The sequence below is a fragment of the Pristis pectinata genome, chromosome 28, assembly GCF_009764475.1.
Source record: "Pristis pectinata isolate sPriPec2 chromosome 28, sPriPec2.1.pri, whole genome shotgun sequence".
In the NCBI taxonomy this organism is placed as follows: domain Eukaryota; kingdom Metazoa; phylum Chordata; class Chondrichthyes; order Rhinopristiformes; family Pristidae; genus Pristis; species Pristis pectinata.
Window position 1 is genome coordinate 393,703 of NC_067432.1, and position 23,488 is coordinate 417,190.

The window sequence follows — 23,488 nt, forward strand, 5'->3', positions numbered from 1 at the left end:
CCGGGATCCAACCTTCAGTCAAACCGAGCCAGGCTCCGGGCCCAACAGGACAGGGAGTCCATTAGACTGGGGAACCTCGGAGGATCCTATTCCCTTGCCCCTGCAAGGCAGCAAGAGGAGTCTCCACAACCATAAGATAAAGGAGCAAAATTAGGCCATTTGGCCCATCGAGTCTGCTCTGGAACCCGGGAAAGACTAAGGATCTGAGGCCCTGACACTCCAGCCCTGGCAGGCACAGTGTGCTACCCACCATCTCACTTTGTTTTTGTGTCCCAGTTCCTCCAGCTCCGAGGATCAGCAACAGAGCAGTAGCAGTCTGCCAGAGTGCCGTCTTCATGGAGTGGGAGCCCAGGATCTATGGCCCCCCACAGACCTACACCCTGGAGTTCTGCCAAGTCTGCAGTGGCTGTGATTGGACGGAATCACTCACTGAGTAAGTAGTGACCAGGTTGTGAGAGGGACATTGGGGTAAACCCAGAATCAAACCATCACCAGATCAACAAATCTGGGATCAATCAATCTCAGGACCAGGAACAAGAAACAAGAGCAGGAGTAGACCATTCAGCCCCTTGTTTCTGCTCTGGAACTCAGTGAGATCCTGACTCATCTTTCCTATATATTCCCTTAATATCTAAAAAATCAACAATCACTACGACAGAGGCTCCACAGCCCTCAGTCATAGAATGGTACAGCATGGAAACAGGCCATTTGGCCCAGCTCATCCATACTGACCAGTGGGCACCCTTCCATATTAATCCCATCTCCCAGCACTTGCTCCATAGCCCTCTCTGTGTTCAACTGTTCATCTAGATGCTTCTTAAATGTTGTCAATGACCCAGCTTCAACCACTCTCTCAGGCAGTGCACTCCAGGCACTTGCCTCTCTCTGGGTGAAGGTCCCCTCAGATGCCCTCAACATCTTCCCCCCCCCCTTACCCTATACCTACACCCTCTAGTTTTATCTATCTCTGATATGAGGAAATTTTCCTGCAGCCTGCCCAATATATCCCTCAATCATTCCCCCTCTTAGGGGAGAAATCCAAAAATTCCCTAGCCTCAAGGTGAAGAGATTTTCTTTCATCTCTGTCCTAAATGGGCAACATCTTATTTTGTGATCCCTGGTGTGGACACCCAGCCAGGGGAAACACCATCAGAAGTATCTACAGGAGGCGCTGCCTCAGGAAGGTAACATCCATCATCAAAGGTCCCCAGCATCTGGGCCATGCCATCTTCTCACAGCTATCATCGGGCAGGAGGTTCAGAAGCCTGAAGTCCACACCACCAGGTTCAAGAACAGCTACTTCCCTTCAACCATTCAGTTCTTGAACCAACCAGCACAACCCCAATCACTACCTCAGTATAGCAACACTTAGACCACTTTGTGCTACAATAGACTTTGTTTTTGATCTTGTATAATTTTATATAATTTATGATTTATGCTATGTACCTGTGATACTGCTGCAAGTAAGTTTTTCATTGTACCCGTACACACGTTTATTCAATAACCCTAACCCTAAAGCATATGACAATAAACTCGACTTTGACTTTGACATCAGCTCCACATCTACCCTGTTGAGCCCATAAGAATTTTCTACATTTCACTGAAACCATTTCTCATTATTCTAAACTCAAGAGCACAGGCTCAGTCTGCTCAATCTCTCCACAGGAGAAACACGCCATCCCAGGAATCAATCTGGTGAACCTTTACTGCATTCCCTCTATTACTTGTACACCCTATCTTAGGTAGGGAGGGAGATCTGCGCACAGACGCACCAGAGTTCTATATAATTGCAGCAAGATGTACTTCATCTTGTACTTAAATCAAGCAATGAAAGCCAACATACGTCACCCTCCATATTGTTTGCTAACCTTTAGTGATTCATGTGCATAAGTGCCAAGTTCCCTCTAAGTACCAACACCTTTCAAATTCTCACCATTTGAAAAATACTTTGCCCTTTCCCTTATAAAGTGGATGGCCTAATTTCTTTACATATTATATTCCATCTGCCATGATCCTGTCCATGTATCTATTCCCCTGAAGCCTCCTTCCCACAGCCCACACTGCTTTGTATCATCAACAAACTTGGATATATGACACTGGAACCTCTCATTGACTGAGACAGCTGCAGTTGCCAAGGATCACAGCCTCCTAACCTGAAAATTAAATCCCTTCTGCCTGCACATGATCCACATCCTTCCATTTCCTGCATATTCATGTGTCTCACAGCTTCTTAAACACCACTATCGTATCTGCTTCAACTACTGCCACTGGCAGTGTATTCCAGGCAAGCCCCACTCTCTGTGTAAAATACTTGCCCCACACATCACCTTTGAACTTGCCCTGTCTCACCTTAAATGCATGTCCTCTTATATTTGATATTTCTACCCTGGGGGAAAAATCTGACTGTCTACCCTATCTATGCCTCTCATAATTTTATAAACTTCTATCAGGTCTTCCCTCAGCCTCTGACACTCTGGAGAAAACAACTTAAGTTTGTACGACCTCTTGCTGTATCTCATACCCTCTAATCCAGGCAGCATCCTGGTAACTTTCTTCTACACCCTCTCCAAAGCCTCCACATCCTTCCTGAAATGGATAGAAGAGATAAGATATCTTTATTAGTCACATGTACATCGAAACACACAGTGAAATGCATCTTTTTGTGTAGTGTTCTGGGGGCAGCCCGCAAGTGTCGCCACGCTTCCAGTGACCAGAACTGCACCTAGTACTCCAAATGCAGCCTAAACAATGTTTAATATAGCTGCAACATGACTTCCTAACTCTTACACACAATGCCCTGATCAATGAAGGCAAGCACACCTTTATCACTGTATCTAATTGCATAGCCACTTTCAGGGTTCTGTGGACTTGGGCCCCAAGATCCCTCTGTACATCAGTGTTGTTAAGTGTCCTGCCATTAACGGTATACTTTCCCCTTACATATGATGTCCCAAAGTGCAACACCTTGCACTTGCCCAGATTAAACTCTGCTATTTCTCCACCCATATCTGTAACTGATCTATATCCCACTGTATCCTTTGACGACCTTCTTCATTGTCTACAACTCCACCAATCTTTGTGTCATCTGCAAACCTACAGACCCACCCATCGACATTCTTATCCAAGTCATTTATATATATCACAAACAACATAGGTCCCAGCACTGATCCCTGCAGAACACCACTAGTCATGGGCCTCCAGCTAGAATACCACCCTTCCAACACTACTCTCTGTCTTCTCTGGGCTAGCCAATTCTGAATCCAAACTACCAATTCACTGATGATCCCATACATCTTAATCTTCTGGATCAGTCTACCATGAGAGACCTTGTCAAATACCTTACTAAAGTTCACGTAAACAACATCCACTGCCCTACCCTCATCAATCACCTTTGTCACCTCCTCAAAAAATTTAATCAAGTTTGTAAGACATGACCTGGCCCACATAAAGCCATGTTGACTGTCCCTAATCAGGCCACGCCTTTCCAAATGTGCGTAAATCCTATCCCCAAGTATCCTTACCAATAGCTTCCCTACCGCTGATGTGAGGCTCACCAGCCTATAATTCCATGAATTATTCCTATTTCCCTTCTTAAACACCTGGAAAAACATCAGTTAATCTCCAGTTCTCTGGGACCTTGCCTGTTGCTAGTGAGGATACAAAAACCTTTGTTGAGGCCCCAGCAATCTTCTCTCTCGCCTTCCAATAACCTGGGAAATATCCTATCAGGCCCTGGGGACTTTGCACCTAAATGCTCTTCAAGAGACCCAGCACCACCTCCTTCCTGATCTCAAATTGCCCTCACCCATTAGCGTGCCCCACACTGCTCTCACTGTCCTCCATTCATGTCCTTCACCTTGGTGAATACCAACACAAAGTACTTGTTTAGTACTTCACCCACATCTTCCGACTCCAAGCATAAATTCCCTCCTTTATCCTTGAGTGTCCTATCACCACCCCCCCACCACCCCCCCCCCACCACCCCCCCCCCCCCCCCATTCCGGTTACGTTCTTGTTTTTGTGTAAAAAATGCCTTGGTATTCTCTTTAATCCACTTGCCAAGGACATTTCATGGCCCCTTTTGGCCTTCCTAATTCCCTGCTTGAGCTCTTTCCTGCTATCTTTATATTCCTCAAGATGTCTGTCTGACATCTTCCTAAACCTTACATATGCTTCCTTCTTCTTTTTGACTAAATTCACAACATTTCTTGTAATTCAAGGTTCCTTTACCTTATCATCTTTGACCTTCCCCCTTACTAGAACTTGCTGGTCCTGAGCTTTGGTCAGCTGGTCTTCAAACAACTCCCACATGTCAGATGGGAACTTACCTGATAACACCTGCTCCCAATTAACTCCCCCTAGTCCTGTCTATTAATGTCAGAATTTGCCCTTCCCAATTTAGTACTTTCCCATGAGGTCCAGACTTACTCTTATTCACTTTGTCTCAAAACTTAAGGAGTTGTGATCACTGTTCCCAAAATGTTCTCCTACTGAAAGGCCAGTCACCTGGTCAGACTCATTTCCCAAAACAAGGTCCAGTATGGTCCCTTCTCTAGGTGGACTAGCCACATACTGTTTCAAGAAACCCTCTTGGATATACTTAAAGAATAAACACACTTCATCCATCAGTCCCACGGTGTTCAATAACCTGGCCCTGCCTGTCCTTCCTTTCACCCTTACTTGACCTAACCTTTACCTTCCCCTCAATCCCTCCACTTGCTGACCTGCTGCTCTGGTTTCCATCCCTGTCACTCTTGTTTAAATCCTCCTGAGTAGCACCAGCAAACCTCCCTGCGAGGATATTGGTTCCCCTCCAATTTAGGTGCAACCCATCACTCCTGTACAGGTCCCACTTGCTCCAGAAGAGAGCCTTATCCATGTACTGAACTGCACTATCTTCCTATTTCTTCCCTCACTAACATGTGACATGGGGAGTAATCCTGAGATTACAACCCTGGAGGTCCTGCTTTTTAACTTACTACCTAGCTCCCTAAAACCACTTTGCAGGACCTCATCTCCCTTCTTGCCTATGTCGTTAGTACCAATACGGACCATGATCTTTGGCTGCTCACCCTCCCCTCTCTGAATGTCCTGTGCCCATTCAGAGACATCCTTGACCCTGGCAGCAGGGAGGCAACACACCATCCTGGAGTCTCAGCTGTGGCCACATAAATGCCTATCTGTGTCCCTGACTACAGAATCCCCTATCATTACTGCTCACCAAGACTTTGCCCTATTCTGTTGTTCAACAGAGCCAGACTGTTCTGGCTGCTGCTGCTGCTGCTATTTTCTCCTGAGAGGTGGTCCCCCACAACAAATTCCAAAACCCATTAGAGAGGGGGATAGGCACAGGAAACTCCTGCATGACCTGCCTGGCCCTCCTGGTGGTCATTAATCTATCTAGCTTAATGTTTGGTGCGACCATCTTACTGAAGCTACTGTCTATAACCATCCCTGACTCCTGTGTCCTGCTCCAACCAATCCATGCAGTCTCTTGATTCTGGTCTTTATTGATCGCAGTTTTTATTGATCCTGGTGTTTGCTGATCCAAACATCTAATATTCCCAGTGTTTATCGATCCTGGTGTTTATGAATCCCATTGTTTACTGATCCCAGTGTTTATTGATCTCAGCGTTGATTGATCCTCATCTTTATTGATCCCACTCCTTATGATCCTGGAATTTATAGATCCCAGTGTTTGATGATCCTGGCTTTTATTGATCCTGGGGTTTATTGACCCTGACCCCTTCATTGATTTCTCCAACATTTCCTTCAGTAAATATGAAGGAAGGAGAAAATACAAGGTCAAGAAGTGTAAAAACAAACTGCCCAAACCTGCAATGTGTCAGAGGGCAAGATTAGCAAAGGTTAGTGTGAGTCCTTTCGAGGCCCAGGCAGGAGATGGAAATGGCCAGGGAATCAAGCGTCATGGAAGTGGTGCACTTCTGAATGGAAGGGATCAGCCATGATCTCAGTGAACAGTGGAGCTGGGACAAGGAGCTGAATGGCCTCCTCTTGCTTCAGTTTCTTATGCTGTTTGAAGAACCTTTTTAAAGTGCTGGAAGTTTTATCTCCAACTTTAGTCTTTGACTTTTCCTGTTTTCATGGCTTCCACCTCTAGGTCTGTGACTGGGGTAACTTCATGTAAAGCATTAATTGAACTGGAGCCCGGTGAAAGCTACAGCTTCTATGTCAGAGCAGTGAATGGAGGAGGCAGCAGTGAGAGGACTGAGCCCATAACTGTTCGAACCACAGGTGAGCACCTCAGGACCCCTCACAGTGTCTCTGGAGCCCGTCACATGCAGGGGTCCTGACTGGCACCTAACTCGGGGTGACTTATTCAGCCTTTGTTGATCCCCTTATATTACCGTCACTGTGAGCGAGGTGTGGTCAGGAACTTGTGGAGACTGGAACCTATGTTTCTGTCACAGGTACCCAGCTTTATCTGATGGAGCAGACTGCACATCTCTCGCTCTCAATCCTGCAGGATGGACTGACCATAGTTTATAATGAGGAAAGTCTGGTGACAGATCCTCTCACTACCCATGAGAGATTCACAAGGTGAGTCAGTGCATGTCAGGAATGAGCCATGTTTCTCAAACACCTGAACTGGAGCAGTGATTGGGCACCAGAAAAGAAAACGAGTCTGGTCATGAGGGCCCGTCTGTTTTGCTAACCAGTCACTGGGAGCTGCCCAGGGGTTGAATGGGAAAGTTCTGCTTTTGTTTCTTAACTTCTGGGCAAGAAGCAAAATTTTAGATTCAAGGAGTCATTGAATTGTACGGCAGGGAAACCGACCAATGTCCACACTGACCACTGGGCAGCCCTCCATATTACTCCCATTACCCAGCACTTGGTTCATAGCCCTCTATTCTTAAGCAATTCAAGTGCTTATCTATACACTGCTTAAATGCTGTCAGCATTCCAGCTTCCACCATTCTCTCAGCCAGTGCATTCCAGGCACTGGGTGAAGAAGGATGATCCAATGCCTTCGTTCCCTGCCTGTTCACGAGTCTAAATGCCTCTTAAACATCACTATCGTACCTGCTTCCACCAACTCCTCCCCCACTCCCTGCCCTGGCAGCATCCACCACTCTCTGTGTTAAAAGACTTACCTTGAACATCTCCTTTAAATATTCCTGCTTTCACCCTAAAGCTATGTCCCCTAGTACTTGATATTTCTACCCTGGAAAAATTACTGACAGTTTACACAACCTATGTCTACCCAATCTCCTCAGGTCTCCCCTCAGCCTCTGCTGCTCCAGAGAAAACAACTCGTTTGTCCAACACCATTTATAGCTTGTGGCCTCTAATCCAGCAGCATCCTGGTAAACTTCTTCTGCACCCTCTCCAAAATCTCCACACCCTTCCTGTAATGGAACGACCAGAATTTCACACAAAGCTCCAAATGTGGCCGAACCCAGAGTTTTATATAGCTGCAACTTCTTCCCTCCCACTGATATTTGTCTCACAGATCTATTGTACTATAGGCCATGTTTGCTTCCCTCCAGTAACCTACCAGCTCACTTACAGCCAGTGAAGATTTAAAAAATCTCAGCCAGAGCCCCAGTGATCTCTTCCATTGCCTCCCATGGCAGCCTGGGATAATCTCATCCAGTCCTGGGGATTTATCCACATTTAAGGCATTGAGTATGGAGAACTGTATTAGAATTTCATCTACCCCTTCGCTGAGTTCTTGAAGGAAGAGTATTAATCTAGGATCGATCTTATACTTTCTGGTTCTGTGCACAGATTGTCACTGTTGTCCCTAATAGACCTTACTCTTTCCCTGGTTATTCTTTTCTTAATATACTTATGAAGCACCTTTGGATTTACCTTAATCCTGTCTGCCAGAGATTTTTTGTAAAGCTCTCTTAGCTTTCCTAATCTCCTTTTTAAGTGCCTCCTTACACTTCTTATACTCTTGATGGGCCTCCCCCATGATTTGTTCCCTCTATCTGTCATGCGCTTTCTTTTTTCTCTTTATCCAACCCTCAACATCCCTCATCATCCAGGGTTCCCTGTTCTTGTTACCCCTGGCTTTTACTCTTACGGGAACATGTTAGCCCTGAACTCTCGCTGTTTCTCCTTTGAATGCTTCCCACTGTGCAGATTGGTATTGGTATTGGTTTATTATTGTCACTTGTACCGAGGTACAGTGAAAAACTTGTCTTACAAACCGATCTTACAGGTCAATTCATTACACAGTGCAGTTACATCAAGTTAGTACAGAGTGCATTGAGGTAGTACAGGTAAAAAAAACAATAACGGTACAGAGTAAAGTGTCACAGCCACAGAGAAAGTGCAGTGCAATAAGGTGTGAGGTCACAACAAGGTAGATCGTGAGGTCATAGGTCATAGTCCATCTCATTGTATAAGGGAACTGTTCAATAGTCTTATCACAGTGGGGTAGCAGCTGTCCTTAAGTCTTGTGGTACATGCAACTTACTTGCAGACTTGCCTGCAAGTAGATGCTCCCAGTCTACCTTTGCCAGGTCCTCCCTTATGTTAATAAAATTGGCCTTACCCAATTTAAGACCTTTATTACTGGTCCATCCCTATTCTTTTTCATAACCACTTTAAAATATACAGTTATGGTCACTATTCCCAAAATTGTCCCCCACTCACACTCCCTTCACTTGACCAGCTACATTCCCCAAGATAAGGTTCAATAATGCTCCTTCCTTGTTGGTCTCTGCAGTGTTAAAAACGCTCTCCTAGATGTACCTCAAAAACTCTGTCCCCTCTGAGCCTTTAATGCTGAGGTACTCCTAGTAAATATTTGAGAAATTGAAATCCCCCAGTACGATAACCCTATTCTTATTGCGTCTCATATCTGCCTACCTCTCTGTTCCTCTATCTCCTTTTGACCTTTGGGAGGTCTGTAATATACCCCCAGAAAAGTGATGACATTCTTTTTGATTCGACTCTCTACCCATATGGCCTCGTTTAAGGAACCTTCTAGGTTCAAAACTGACTGTGTCCTGAGTGTGTGTCAAACATCAAGAACACATTTACACTGATTCCCACATTACCATCAACTCCCCCCAGATTCTATCACTCACTTACATAATAGGGGCAACTTACCTACCAATTAACCTACCAATCTTCATTTCTGTAGGCTGTGGGAGGAAACTGGAGCACCCAGGAGAAACCCACACAGCAGCAGGGAGAACATGCAAACTCCACACAGAAGGTTTACACCTGGGTGCCTGGAGTCATAATTTAGGGCAGTACTAAGGGACTGCTGGGTGCAGGCAGTGTTGAGGGAGCACCACACTGTGTGATGGGCAGTACTGAGGGAATGCTGCACTGTGGGAGGGGCGTTACTGAGGGAGGGTCACACAGTGGGAGGGGCGGGACTGAGGGAGGGTCACACTGTGGGAGGGGCGGTACTGAGGATGGACGCGCCATGGCGGGCCGTGTTGCCGGTGGGCGGAGAGGGGGGTCCCCGATGGAGGTCTCTATACGAGGGAGTCCTCCCGCTGTACGTCGGGGACCTGGGATGGCGGGTGCTGCACCGGGCTGTGCCGTGCAACCGATTCTTAAGCCGGTTCACCGATACTCCTGCCGCCTGTCACTTCTGCGGCCGGGAGGAGACGGTGTACCATGTGCGCACAGAATCTCAGAGGCTGCAGCCCCTCTTTGCGTATCTGAGGGGGCTGCTGCTTAAGTTCTGGCTGCACTTCAGCCCGACGCTGTTGGTATATGGCCACCCGGTGTGGCGTGGGGCTGAGTGTGCGGGAGATCTCCTGGTGGGTCTTCTGCTGGGCCTGGCCAAGCTGGCCATCCACGGGATGCGGCGGCGGGTGGCCGAGGGTTCCGGCCAGTCCGCCTGCCTGCCCATCTTCCGTGCTTACGTGCGCATGCGGGTGTGTTTGGAAAGGGAGCACGCTGTCTCCGCGGGCACCCTGGCCGAGTTCCGCGCTCAGTGGGCCCCTCAGGGGATCGCATGTGTCGTGGATGGTTCCAATGTGATTCTGATCTGAAGTGTTGTGTGTTGTGGTAGCGGGCGTAGTGTTGTGTGTGTGTTTCGCGGGTATTAGTTTTGCTTAGTTGTTTCTTTCTGTATTAGAGGTAATGTAATTGAAATTGGTTGTTTTTTGTAGTGCTTTTAATGAATAAACGTTTTGTAAAAAAAAGGGGCGGTGTTGCGGGAGCATTGCACTGTCAGAGAGACCATTAAATTGTGCTGTTGTTTGTACAGTTCACTGTTATAGTAAAATCTCAGGACTCTGCTGGAAGGAGAGCTGTGAGGAATCATGGTGTGTTAGGTGACTGAGATCCCCACCACATTCAGATTAACTGATCTCCCATTCACATCGTGTTTGGGCTTTCAGCTGAACAGAGGTAAATCAGTAGATAGTTAATTGTATGGAGAGGTTCTGGAGTGTTAAATGGAAACAGCATTTTCACCAACCACCCAAAAGCAACACACACAAAATGCTGGGGGAAATCAGTCGGTCAGGCAGCATCTATGGAGGAAAATAAAGGTCGACGTTTCGGGCTGAGGCCCTTCATCAGGACTGGTTTTACCAACCACTTGTCTATTGTGAGTTGAATCAGGAAATGGAAAGGTCTTTGAATGGGTGACCTGTGTATCCACTTGCAGACAACTTTAACCTTGTACTGGTAACTGTTCCAATCAAGGTGCAGAATGTAAGGGTCCCAGTGCTGTGGCATTAGTTTCTGATGTGAGGTGTGTGGGGAAGGTCCACAGTCCAGAGTCCTGCCACCCCTGAACCCTGAGGGGCTGGACCCTGTGAACAGAAGCTCTCATGGGTCACCGATACATTAAGGAGGAAACGCAACCCACTGTAATCAAGTGTGTTGATTGGACGGTTCAGTGAACGTAGAGAAAAACGTTTCCTGATTATATTTACTGTAAATATAATGTATTAAGCATAGGTCTGGAAAAAAAATTAAACTCTGGAGTAACAGCAGAACCTTCACATGGTCGCTTGACTAATGGAGTAACTCCCAGGCAGTACCAGGAGCAGCCAACCACAGTCACAGTCTGGATGCACAGTGAGTGGCAGGAGTGATGTAAAGAGAGGAGAGGAGGTTCAGATGGAGATGGTAGGCCTGGTTAGGAAGTGTGTTGGGACGGGAGGGGTGGGGAAGGAGGGTGTGGGTAGGAGACTGGTAGGGTGGGATTTGGTATGTCATATCGTGTGGGCATCCTCCTGAACAGTCTGTGAAACTGTCCTCATGGTGCTAGACGCAAACAGGGTAACATCTCTCTGGGATGGTGCAGGGTGTGGATGTGAACGGCTGTAGGTGGTTATTATGGAATTTGACAGATCACTGCAGGTTACTCTGTTGCCTGATGAGGCCAGTCCCCACTGCAGTTCTGGGTTCTGTTAGCAGGGTACACAGCTGTGGACAGATGTGAGCTCCCTGATCATCTCTCTCTGGATGTGGAAGCATTGGAAAGGGCGTAGAGGAGATTTACCAGGATACTACCTGGTTTAGAGAGTATGCATTATGAGGCGAGACTAAGGAAACTAGGGCTTTACTCTTTGGAGAGAAGGTGGATGAGAGGAGACATGATAGAGGTGTACAAAATATTAAGAGGAATAGATAGAGTGGACAGCCAGCGCCTCTTTCCCAGGGCACCAATGCTCAATACAAGAGGGCAGGGCATCACTTTAAAGTAATGGGTGGGAAGTTCGAGGGAGATACCAGAGGGAGGTTTTTTACCCAGAGAGTGGTTGAAGCATGGAATGCGCTGCCTGGGGCGGTGGTGGAGGCAGGTACGTTGGCCAAATTCAAGAGATTGCTAGATAAGCATATGGAGGAATTTAAAATAGAGGGATATGTGGGAGGAAGGGGTTAGATAGTCTTAGGCGAGGTTTAAAGATTGGCACAACATTGTGGGCTGAAGGGCCTGTATTGTGCTGTACTGTTCTATGATTCTATGCTGTCATTCCTAGTGCTCCCGCTGTCATGGCACAGTTGGTGCCAGTTCGAGGAAGACATTACTGGGAGGTGGAGGTGGCTGAGGACGTGGAGTATAGGATTGGAGTTGCCTTCAAAGACACCCCACGGGACAGTCGCCTGGGATCCAACATTACCTCCTGGTGCATGAGGCACATCCTCACCCCATCCAGGTAGGTAGTGAGCTTCACATCACTCAGCTCAGAGCCAGGAAGGCCATCAACAGCACTGATCACATTTCACCATCCCCCCCACCTTCCCACTGGCAGGAGCCTCTGCCCCCTCACTGGAAGCAGAAGGAACTTCCCAAAGCTCCCCATGTCCTGCCCCAGCTCTGAGACCTGTGGCTCCCACAGTGGCCTCAGCAGCAACCCTGCTTCAGAAGGAGTGGTGTACAAATGGTTAATACTAGAACATGGGGTTAGGGGTGAGTAGACAAAGTAGACAAACAAACCCCCCTTTGAGTCGGGCAGTGGTGATGGAAACAAGCAACAACAGAAGAAATTTGGGAAAATCTGGTTTAAACCATGAGGTATGAGGCTTTAAGGAATGTTTGACTCCTTCACAAACTAAACATTTTGAAAACAAATGTCTTCTGCTGGCACCCGTGACAATCAATACCCACAGCGAGGACCTGATCAACGTGCATCACCCGCACATCTTGGAAACCAACTCCTCATGACAACAAACATTGACGATAATTCCACCGTGGCCACTTGAGGAAAAGAGGGTTTGAGGACCTCAAAGCCACCACTCAGCTCCTGATCTACCGGACAGCAGTGATCCCTGCTCTTCTGTCAGGAGCATCAGCAACTTACAGCAGCCACCTGAGAGCACCAGAGAGATATCAACAACACCTTCCTTGCAACACCTTCCAAATCTACTGGTTGGATAGAGAAACCAACCCCAGCTTTCCCCAGCCTTGAGCCTCTGATCACCCTCAATCAGCTGTCATGGCAAGACATCTCCAGGGCAGAGAAGTGCCCTCCAAACCCCTTCACCAACTGGTTGGAATCCCTGGGCTCTGAGCACACTAAATGGAAGAGTAGTTTCAGGATGGCAGCGAGCATTTTAGGTCTCCACCACAGGCACATGCAAACAAGGGAGAGAACTCCCCATCCCCCCAACATCACTGTGGCAGAGTCTAAGTCCTAAGTCAATCCTTCCCCTCAGACATGGATTGGAGCAAATTATCCTCATGCCCAATGGACTGCCAGAGGAGAAGGTCTCAAGAGCTCCAGTGGCCCTACTTACTCGATCAGTGGGTGGTTTAGCCTCTGTGAGGAATAAAAGATATTTTAGGATTGAGGAGCCATTTTATTCATGATTGTCTCCACACAGCGGTAACTAAATCTTTCTCCATCTTCCTTCACAGCAACAGCTGGTGTAGGGATGGATATCCCTGGCTCCTGCTTAAAGCTGTTCATTATAAGTAACTGTGAGGTGTGAATGGTGTAGGTATTTGAGTGGTGTGAGCAGTGGGGGTGTGAATGGTGTGGGTGTGAATGGTGTGGGTGTGAGTGTGAGCAGTGGGGGTGTGAATGGTGTGGGTGTGAGTCTGAGCAGTGGGGGTGTGGATGGTGTGGGTGTGAATGGTGTGGGTGTGAGTGTGAGCAGTGGGGGTGTGAATGGTGTGGGTGTGAGTCTGAGCAGTGGGGGTGTGGATGGTGTGGGTGTGAGCAGTGAACCATAGAACCATAGAGCACAAAACAGGCCCTTCGGCCCACCATGTTGTGCCGTCCATCAGACCACCCTCACACTACCTAACCCCTTCCTCCCGCATATCCCTCTATCTCACATTCCTCCATATGCCTATCCAACAAACTCTTGAACCTGTTCAATGTATCTGCCTCCACCACCACCCCAGGCAGTGCATTCCATGCACCAACCACTCTCCGGGTGAAAAACCTCCCTCTGACATCTCCCCTGAACCTCCCACCCATAACCTTAAAGCCATGACCTCTCATCTTGAGCATTGGTGCCCTGGGAAGGAGGCGCTGACTGTCTACTCTATCTATTCCTCTCAATATTTTATATACCTCTATCATGTCTCCTCTCATCCTCCTCCTTTCCAGTGAATAAAGCCCTAGCACCTTAAGCCTCTCCTCATATTCAATACTCTCCAATCCAGGCAGCATCCTGGTAAATCTCCTCTGCACCCTCTCCAATGCCTCCACATCCTTCCTATAATGAGGCGACCAGAACTGAACACAGTACTCCAAGTGTGGCCTGACTAGATTTTTGTAAAGCTGCATCATCACCTCGCGGCTCTTAAACTCAATCCCGCGACTTATGAAAGCCAACATCCCATTGGCCTTCTTAACTGCTCTTTCCACCTGTGAGGCAACTTTCAATGAAGTGTGAATATGAACCCCCAGATCCCTCTGCTCCTCCACACTGCCAAGTACCTTGCCATTCACCCAGTACTCTGCCCTGGAGTTTGTCCTTCCAAAGTGTACCACCTCACACTTCTCCGGATTGAACTCCATCTGCCACTTGTCAGCCCAGCTCTGCATCCTATCAATATCCCTCTGTAAGCTCCGACAGCCCTCCACACTATCCACAACACCGCCTATCTTAGTGTCGTCTGCAAACTTACTAACCCAGCCCTCCACCCCCTCATCTAAGTCATCTATAAATATCACAAAAAGTAGAGGTCCCAGAACCTATCCCTACGGGACACCACTAGTCACAGCCCTCCAATCCGAGGGCACTCCTTCCACCACAACCCTCTGCTTTCTACATGCAAGCCAATTCCTAATCCACACAGCCAAGCTTCCTTGGATCCCTTGGCCTCTGACCTTCTGAAGAAGCCTACCATGAGGAACCTTATCAAACGCCTTACTAAAATCCATGTAAACCACATCCACTGCACTGCCCTCATCAATCTTCCTGGTCACCTCCTCAAAGAACTCTATCAGGCTTGTGAGGCAAGACCTTCCCTTCACAAAGCCATGCTGGCTGTCCCTAATCAGTCCATGATTCTCAAGGTGTTCATAAATCCTATCCCTTAGAATCCTTTCTAACAGCTTACCCACCACAGATGTGAGACTCACCGGTCTATAATTCCCTGGCCTTTCCCTATTACCTTTTTTGAACAAGGGGACAACATTCACAACCCTCCAATCCTCCGGCACCACCCCCGTAGACAACGAGGACTCAAAGATCCTTACCAGTGGTTCAGCAATCTCCTCCCTAGCCTCTCGAAGCAGCCTGGGGAAAATCCCGTCAGGCCTCGGAGATTTATCTGTCTTAATATTATTTAACAACTTCAACACATCCTCTCTCTTGATATCAACAACCTCGAGAACATTACCCCTACCAGCACTCCCCTCCGCATCATCAAGACCCCTCTCCCTGGTGAATACCGAAGAGAGGTACTCATTGAGAACTTCTCCCACTTCTGCCGCCTCCAGGCAAATTCTCCCACCTTTGTCCTTAATCGGACCTACCTTCACCCTAGCCATCCTCCTACCCTTCACGTACTTGAAAAAGGCCTTGGTATTTTCCTTAACCCTACTAGCCAAAGCCTTTTCATGTCCCCTTCTAGCTCTCCTCAGCCCTTTCTTAAGTTCCTTCCTCGCTACCCTATATTCCTCACGGGCCCTGTCTGAACCTTGCTGCTTATACCTCACGTATGTTACCTTCTTCTCCCTAACAAGTCGTTCCACCTCTCTCGTCACCCACGGTTCCTTCACCCTGCCATTCCTTCTCTGCCTCACCGGGACATATTTATCTCTAACATCCTGCATAAGATCCCTGAACATCGACCGCATCTCCATGGTACATTTTCCTTCAAAAAGGACATCCCAATTTACACTCCCAAGTTCTCTCCTTATAGCCTCATAGTTAGCCCTTCCCCAATTGAAAAACCTCTTGTCCTCTCTGCACCTGTCCCTGTCCATGACAATTTTAAAGGTTATGGAGCAATGGTCACTGTCCCATGTGTGAATGGTGTGGGTGTGAGCAGTGGGGGTGTGAATGGTGTGGGTGTGAGTGTGAGCAGTGGGGGTGTGAATGGTGTGGGTGTGAGCAGTGGGGGTGTGAGTGGTGCGGGTGTGGGTGTGAGTGTGAGCAGTGGGGGTGTGAGTGGTGTGGGTGTGAGCAGTGGGGGTGTGAATGGTGTGGGTGTGAGCAGTGGGGGTGTGAGTGGTGCGGGTGTGGGTGTGAGTGTGAGCAGTGGGGGTGTGAGTGGTGCGGGTGTGGGTGTGAGTGTGAGCAGTGGGGGTGTGAATGGTGTGGGTGTGGGTGTGAGCAGTGGGGGTGTGAATGGTGTGGGTGTGAGCAGTGGGGGTGTGAGTGTGGGTGTGAGCAGTGGGGGTGTGAGTGGTGCGGGTGTGGGTGTGAGTGTGAGCGGTGTGAATGGTGTGGGTGTGAGCAGTGGGGGTGTGAATGGTGTGGGTGTGAGCAGTGGGGGTGTGAATGGTGTGGGTGTGGGTGTGAGCAGTGGGGGTGTGAATGGTGTGGGTGTGAGTGTGAGCAGTGGGGGGTGAATGGTGTGGGTGTGAGTGTGAGCAGTGGGGGGTGAATGGTGTGGGTGTGAGTGTGAGCAGTGGGGGGGTGAATGGTGTGGGTGTGAGCAGTGGGGGTGTGAGTGGTGCGGGTGTGGGTGTGAGCAGTGGGGGTGTGAGTGGTGTGGCCATGAGTGGTATGAAGTGTGAGCAGTGAGATGTGAGCAGTGCAAGTGTTGGTGGTGGGGGTGAGTGGCAATGAAGTGTGAACAGCATGGCATGAGCAGTGGGTGTGCACAGTGTGTGTGAGCTGCAGCCTCATGTGTGATATCCTTTGCTGTTTTAACTCTGCAGGAGTAAGTTTGAATTCCTTCACAAAGGGCAGACTCCAGACCTGAGAATCACCGTCACTCCAACTAGAATTGGAATTCTCCTGGACTACACCACTGGGAAACTTTCCTTCTTCAATGTCAACATCTGTCAACTCCTCTTCACCTTCTCACAGCACTTTCAGAATTTGGTCAATCCTTGTTTTGCTTTGGAAAGTTATGGCATTTTAAAAATCTGTCATAATATTCCCTTCCCTGAGTTCACAAAACTCCTGTGAAATTATCCTTACGTTTTAGCTGCCTGAGGCTCTCCCCCCCCATACAAAGTACAGGTGGTTTCGGGGCTGAGGGTACAACTCCAGAGGAGCTGAAATTGAATTGCAGCCCTTTCATTGCCTCCTCCCACCCCTGAACTCTCCACTCCTTATCTACACCCCTCATGGTTTTATAAAAACCTCCTCCACTCCACGGAGAGAAGTCCCAGCCTATCCAGCCTCCCCTTATAACTGAAGCCCTCCAGTCCCAGTAACATCCGTATAAATCTTTTTTGTACCCTTTCCAGTTTAAGGACATCCTTCACATAGCAAGGCAACCAGAACTGCACATCTTTCCAAGTGTGGTCTCACCAATATCTTGTACAGCTGTAACATCACATTCAAACTCCTGTACTCAATATCCTGACCAATGAAGGCAAGTGTGTCAAACGCCTTCTTCACAACTCTGTCAACCTGCGTCACTACTTTCAAGGAACTATGTACCTGCACTCTTAGGCTCTCTGTTCTATAACACTCCCAAAGCCCTACCAGTTACTGTGCAAGTCCTGCCCTAGTTTGTGTTACTAAAAGGCAACACCTGAAATGTAACTTTATTCATGAGTTCTGGTTGTTGTAATTCACAACAGACTCTGTTGTAAGTCTCCCCAAATCCCACCCAACTCATTTGCTGACATATTGGTGCAACATTCAGTCAATTCTGTTAATGGTGGGAACCCTGGAGGGCAATGTAGGATAAGGATTAAAGGAGTCACAAGTTTTACCCTGTGGATCCAACTTTAGCATTCCCTACATGTCCCGGCATCATCAGTTCCTGACACTAAATTCCCTTTGATTCTGTTAACCAGTTCCAAGATCTCTCCTAGTACTGTGGCTGGATGGACAAAGGGTTCACTCCAGACACTTCTCCTGCACCTGGACCTCAGGCCTTCAGCTTGACACGTCAAAATTAGGCCAATAGGAACGTCAGGAACCCAATGAGCCACCAGAACCCACCCACCATCAAATCAAACCATTGTTGAGCTGGACACCGACTCCTTTAACCCACATCCTGTATTGTCCTCCGAGAGGCTCCCTCCATCTACTGAATGCAGAGTATTACCACCAATTTGTCAGTAAGTGGGTGGGCTGGGCTTACGGAGTCAGTTTATGAACTACAATGATCAGAACTCATGATTAAAGCTACTGCAGAGTCTCCAGTCAGAGCAGGATTACTTCTGCTGAAAAAGTGAGTTACATAATATAGAAGTGTAAGTTCAGCCTCAGTAACTTACAGCAGTGTCCAATTGTGATTGGCAAGGTTTCCCCAATAATTTCCTCCCTAGCTGGGAATCCCAGTGACACTTCATGTGGGAAATGCAGGCTGGAAACTTGAAGATGGCGCAGAGGGATTGAAATCAAGTTTGAAATGAGACAACCCCTTTTGAAATATCGGCAACTGAGAACTGAACTGAAGCTGGTTTATTAAACTGGGTGTTGATGTGGGGGCCTTTAGAGAGGGAATGTTACCAATGCTTCATACACCTGACCATTCTGATAAAAAGTTATTGAATTGAGACATTGATTGTTTCTTGCATCACAGATGCTGCCTGACCTGTTGAGTGTTTCAGGATTTTGTAGTTTAGATTTCCAGCATCTGCAGGATTGGCATCCCATGACTATAAGGCACAAACAACGAGAACAAAATAAAATCACCCAACAATGACCCATCACATGACACGGTCTCTCCCAGCCCAGCCAAGTACAACCCCCATGCACACCTGGGACAGACGTATAAACAGGGAAAGCTGTTGCACTGATTCATCAGACAACATCCTGACAAGGCGTTCCTTGCAGAATAACTTTGAGGTGCCAGATTCCTCCATCACAACCGTGGAGCACTTCCCTGTGTCACTGACGGGAAGACCCAGCCAGGTGGTGCTCCAGAGGTATACAGGGTGAAGGGTGACCCCAAGAGCATCAACATGGATTCCATGCGCCATGAAGTCTCACGTCATTAGGCAAACATGGGGCAAGAAAAGCTCTTCCTGGCCTCCATCAGCTGATGAATCAGCACTGCCCATGTTGAAGATCATTTGGAAGCACTGAGAGTGGCACTTCAATATCCCATGACTCTTGAGAAATTAATCCTTCTATTGTGATTGGACCTCCCTGTCTTAAAGTACTGCCGTGATGTTCTCCCTAATCAAAAACACATCTCCCCCTCCTCTCTTACCACCACCACTGTAGAATCTGTACCCTGGAACATTGAGGTGCCAATCCTGACAGTTTCTATACTAGTTATAATATCCCAGTCCCATGTGCCATCCATGCCCTGAGCTCACCTGCCTTACCTGTCAGGCTTCTTGCATTAAAATAAATGCAGTTAGTCTATCAGACTTTCCTTGGTCCCTGTCACAGAGTCATGGGAACAGGCCCTTTGGCCCAACTCACCAATGCTGACCAAGTTGTCTACCTCAGCTCGTCCCATTTGTCTGCGTTTGGCATACATCTCTCTAAACCTTGTCTATCCATGTACCTATGCAAATGTTGTAATTGTACCTGCCTCAACCACTTCCTCTGGCAGCTCGTTCCACATACTGTCCTCTGTGGAAAAAGTTGCCCCTCAGGTCTCTTTAAAAGCTTTTCCCTCTCACTTTAAACCTGTGCCCTCTAGTTTTAGACTCCCCTACCCTGGGGAAAAGACTGTGACCGTTCACCTTATCGATGCCCCTCATGGTTTTATAAACCTTTATAAAGTCACCCCTCAGCCTCCTACACTCCAAGGAAAAAAATCCCACCCTATCCAGCCTCTCCTTATAACACAAGCCTTCCAGTCCCTGTAACATCACTAAATCTTTTTTGCAACCTCTCCAATTGAATGACATCCTTCCTGTAGCAGGACAGCCAGACTTAGATAACCTTCTTCACTGTCCACTATACCACTAACAGTACCGATCCCTGTGGCACACTGCTGGTCACAGGCCTCTCGTCCAGAAAAACAACCTTCTACCAACTGACTCCATTTGTGCCCTGTCCACCCGCTATCCTTCCTCACTGTCTCTCTGCACAGTGTGTCTACCTTTACACCAACTGCTCCATCATCTGACCTCACACTCTGGTTCCCATCCCCCTGCCAACCTCGACTAAACCCTCCCCACCAGGTCCAGCAAACCTGCCCATAAGGACATTGGTCCCTCTCAAGTTCAGGTGTAACCCATCCCTTCTGTACAGTTCCTACCCTCCCCAGAAGAGATCCCAATGGAAGGAGGAAGCTTCCTCCCTGGGAAGAATGCTAAGAAGCAGCTAGTAATCCCTGGATTGCTGCCTGTGCCATGTGCCACTGAGGGCAAGAATAGGAAGATATGGCAGACGAATCTATGGCTGAAGTGTTGGTATAGGGGGAAGGGTTTAAGATTTGTGGTTTAATCCAGAAAAGTGTGACGTGATACACTTTGGAAGATTGAACTTGAAGGTGGAGTACAGGGTTAATGGCAGGATTCTGAGCAGTCTGGAGGAACAGAGCAATCTTGGGGTCCAAGTCCATAGATCCCTCAAAGTTGCAGCACAAGTTGATAGGGTAGTTAAGAAGGCATATGGTGTGTTGGCCTTTATTAGTTGGGGTATTGAGTTTAAGAGCCATGAGGTGATGTTGCAGCTCTATTGAACTCTGGTTAGATAATACTTGGAGTGATAAGCGGGACTCTTAGTGAGAAGTGGGAGCCATATAAAGAGGTGAGTGTTGGGACCTAGTCCTTTTCCAGGTAGAGAGGGCCATGACTTGGAGCAAGAAGCAGGACTCTTGGTCTCTAGTGCCCAGCTCAATAGTGACAATGGATCCTGGGTCAGTGGTGTGTTCTTCCTGCTATATGTGGGAGATCTAGGAGGCCTCAGGTCTCCCTGATAGCTACATCTGCACGAGGTACATCCAGCTGCAGCTCCTTACAGACCGTGTTAGGGAACTGGAGCTGCAGCTGGATGACCTTCAGCTCATATGGAAGAATGAGGAGGGGATAGATAAAAGCTACAGGGAGATAGCCACAACTAAGTTGCAGGTAGCTGGGTGACTGTCAGAAGGGAAGGGAATAGGCAGATAGTGCAGAGTACTCTGCACCCCTGTGGCCATTCCCCTTGATAACAGGTGTACCACTGGATACTGTTGGGGGAGATGACCAACCAGGGGAAAGCTGCAACGGTTAGGTCGCTGACACTGAGTCTGGCTCTGTGGCTCAGAGGGAAGGAGGGAGAAGAGGAGAGCAATAGTGATAGGGGGCTTTATAGTTAGGGGAGCAACCAGGAGATTCTGTAAATGTGAAAGGGACTCCCGGATGGTATGTTGCCTCCCAGGTGCCAGGGTCAAGGACATCTCAGATTAGGTCCACAGCATTCTAAAAGGGGAAGGTGAGCAGCCAGAAGTCGTGGTACACATTGGTACCAATGACGTGGGTAGGAAAAAGGATGAGGTCCTGAAAAGTGAATATGGGGAACCAGGTAGGAAGCTTAAAAGCAGGACCTCAAGGGTAGTAATCTCTGGATTGCTGTCTGTGCCATGTGGCAGTGAGGGTAAGAAAAGGTTGATTTGGCGAATGAATGTGTGGCTGAGAAATTGGTTCAGGGGGCAGGGTTTCAGATTCGTGGATCATTGGAATCTCTTCTGGGGAAGGTATGACCTATACAAAAGGAATGGGTTACAACTGAACTGGAGGGAGACCAATATCCTCGTGGGCAGGTTTGCTAGAGCTGTTGCAGAGGGTTTAACCTAGATTGGCAAGGGGATGGGAACCCAAATGATAGGTCAGAGGATGGGGCAGTTGGTGTACAAGTTGATGCAGTGTGCAGAGACTGTGAGGAAGGATAGGCAGTTGATTGGATGGGTTGAAGAGTTTCTATTTTAATGCAAGAAGTATCAGGAACAAGGGTGATAAAGCGGGGGTAAGTACATGGAACTATGACGTGATGGCCATTAGAGAGACCTGCTGTCACAAGGGCAGGAATGTCTGCTCAATGTTCCAGGGTTTAGATGTTTCAAAAGGGACAGAGGGAGGTAAGAGAGGTGGGGGAGTGGCTTTGCTGATTAGGGATAGTATCATAGCTGCAGAAAGGGAAGATGTCCTGGAAGGATCATCTACTGAGTCAGTCTGGTTGGAGGTAAGAAACAGGAAGGGAGCAATCTATAGACCCCCCAGTAGTAACAGAGACGCCGAGGAGATCGGGAGGCAGATTTTGGAGAGGTACAAAAATAAAAGGGTTGTTGTCATGGGTGATTTCAAATTCCCTAATATTGATTGGCACCTCCTTAGTGCAAAAGTTATGGATGGGGTGGAATTTGTTGGGTGAGTCCAGGAAGGATTCTTGACACAGTATGTAGACAGGCTGACTAGAGGAGAGGACATTCTGGATCTGGTACTAGGCAATGAACCTGGTCAGGTGTCAGGTCTCTTGGTGGGTGAGAACTCCCTGACCTTTACCCTTGCCTTGGAGAGGGATAGGAGCAGACAGTATGGGAAAGTATTTAACTGGGGGAGGGGGAATTATGATACTATTAGGCAGGAACTTGGGAGCGTAAATTGGGAGCAGATGTACTCTGGGAAATTCACAATGCAAATGTGGAGGTTGTTTCGAGATCGCTTGCATGGGGTTCTGGACAGGTTTGTCCCATTGGGGCAAGAAGAGGATGGTAGGGTGAAGGAACCCTGGTTAACAAGATACGTGGAATGAAGAGGAAGAAAGAAGCTTACTTAAGGTTCAGGAAGCAAGGATCAGACAGGGAGCCAGGAAGGAGCTTAAGAATGGACTTAGGAGAGCTGGAAGGGTGCATGAGAAGGCCTTGGTGAATAAGAATGAGAAAAACCGTGAACAACAGCAGGATGACTAGAGAGAGGGTAGGACAGATTAGGGATAGAGGAGGAATCACGTGCCTGAAATGGGAGGAGATCCTTCATGAACACATTGCTTCAGTATCCACCTGTGAAAGAGACCTTGACATTTGTGAGGACAATATAAAACAGGCTAATAAGCTAGAATATGTCAATGTTAAGGAGGAGGATGCGCTGGAACTTTTAAAAATATTGGGATAAAGTCCCCAGGGATGGACAAGATATATCCCAGGATAAAATGGGAAGCAAGGGAAGAGATTTTTGAGCCCTTGGTGATGATCTTTGCATCCTCACTGGCCACAGGAGTAGTACCAGATGATTGGAGGGTGGCAAATGTTATTTGTTTGTTGAAGAAAGGGAATAGAGACAACCCTGTGTATTACAGGACAGTCTTATTTCAGTGGTGGGCAAATTATTGGAAAAGATTCTTTAGGACAGGATTTATGAGCATTTTGAAGAAGCAGAGTCTGAATCGGGACAGTCAGCATGGCTTTGTGAGGGGTAGGTCGTGCCTCACAAGCCTGATTGAATTCTTTTGAGGATGTGACAAAACACATTGATGAAGGTAGAGCAGTGGATGTGGTGTATATGAACTTTAGTAAGGCATTTGATAAGGTTCCCCATGATAGGCTCATTCAGGT

General features: G+C 47.8%; 1 protein-coding gene across 1 annotated transcript in view; it reads left to right on the plus strand.

The window, feature by feature from the left end:
* Window positions 1–16,998, plus strand: part of LOC127583859 (fibronectin type III and SPRY domain-containing protein 2) — a 44,977-nt gene extending 27,979 nt beyond the window's left edge. Inside the window, exons 8-12 of the mRNA XM_052040253.1 lie at window positions 277–433; window positions 6,122–6,255; window positions 6,432–6,561; window positions 11,937–12,113; window positions 16,746–16,998. Coding sequence (XP_051896213.1) covers window positions 277–433; window positions 6,122–6,255; window positions 6,432–6,561; window positions 11,937–12,113; window positions 16,746–16,998 — 851 coding nt within the window. The remainder of the gene's footprint in view (window positions 1–276; window positions 434–6,121; window positions 6,256–6,431; window positions 6,562–11,936; window positions 12,114–16,745) is intronic.
* Window positions 16,999–23,488: the final 6,490 nt, after the last annotated feature.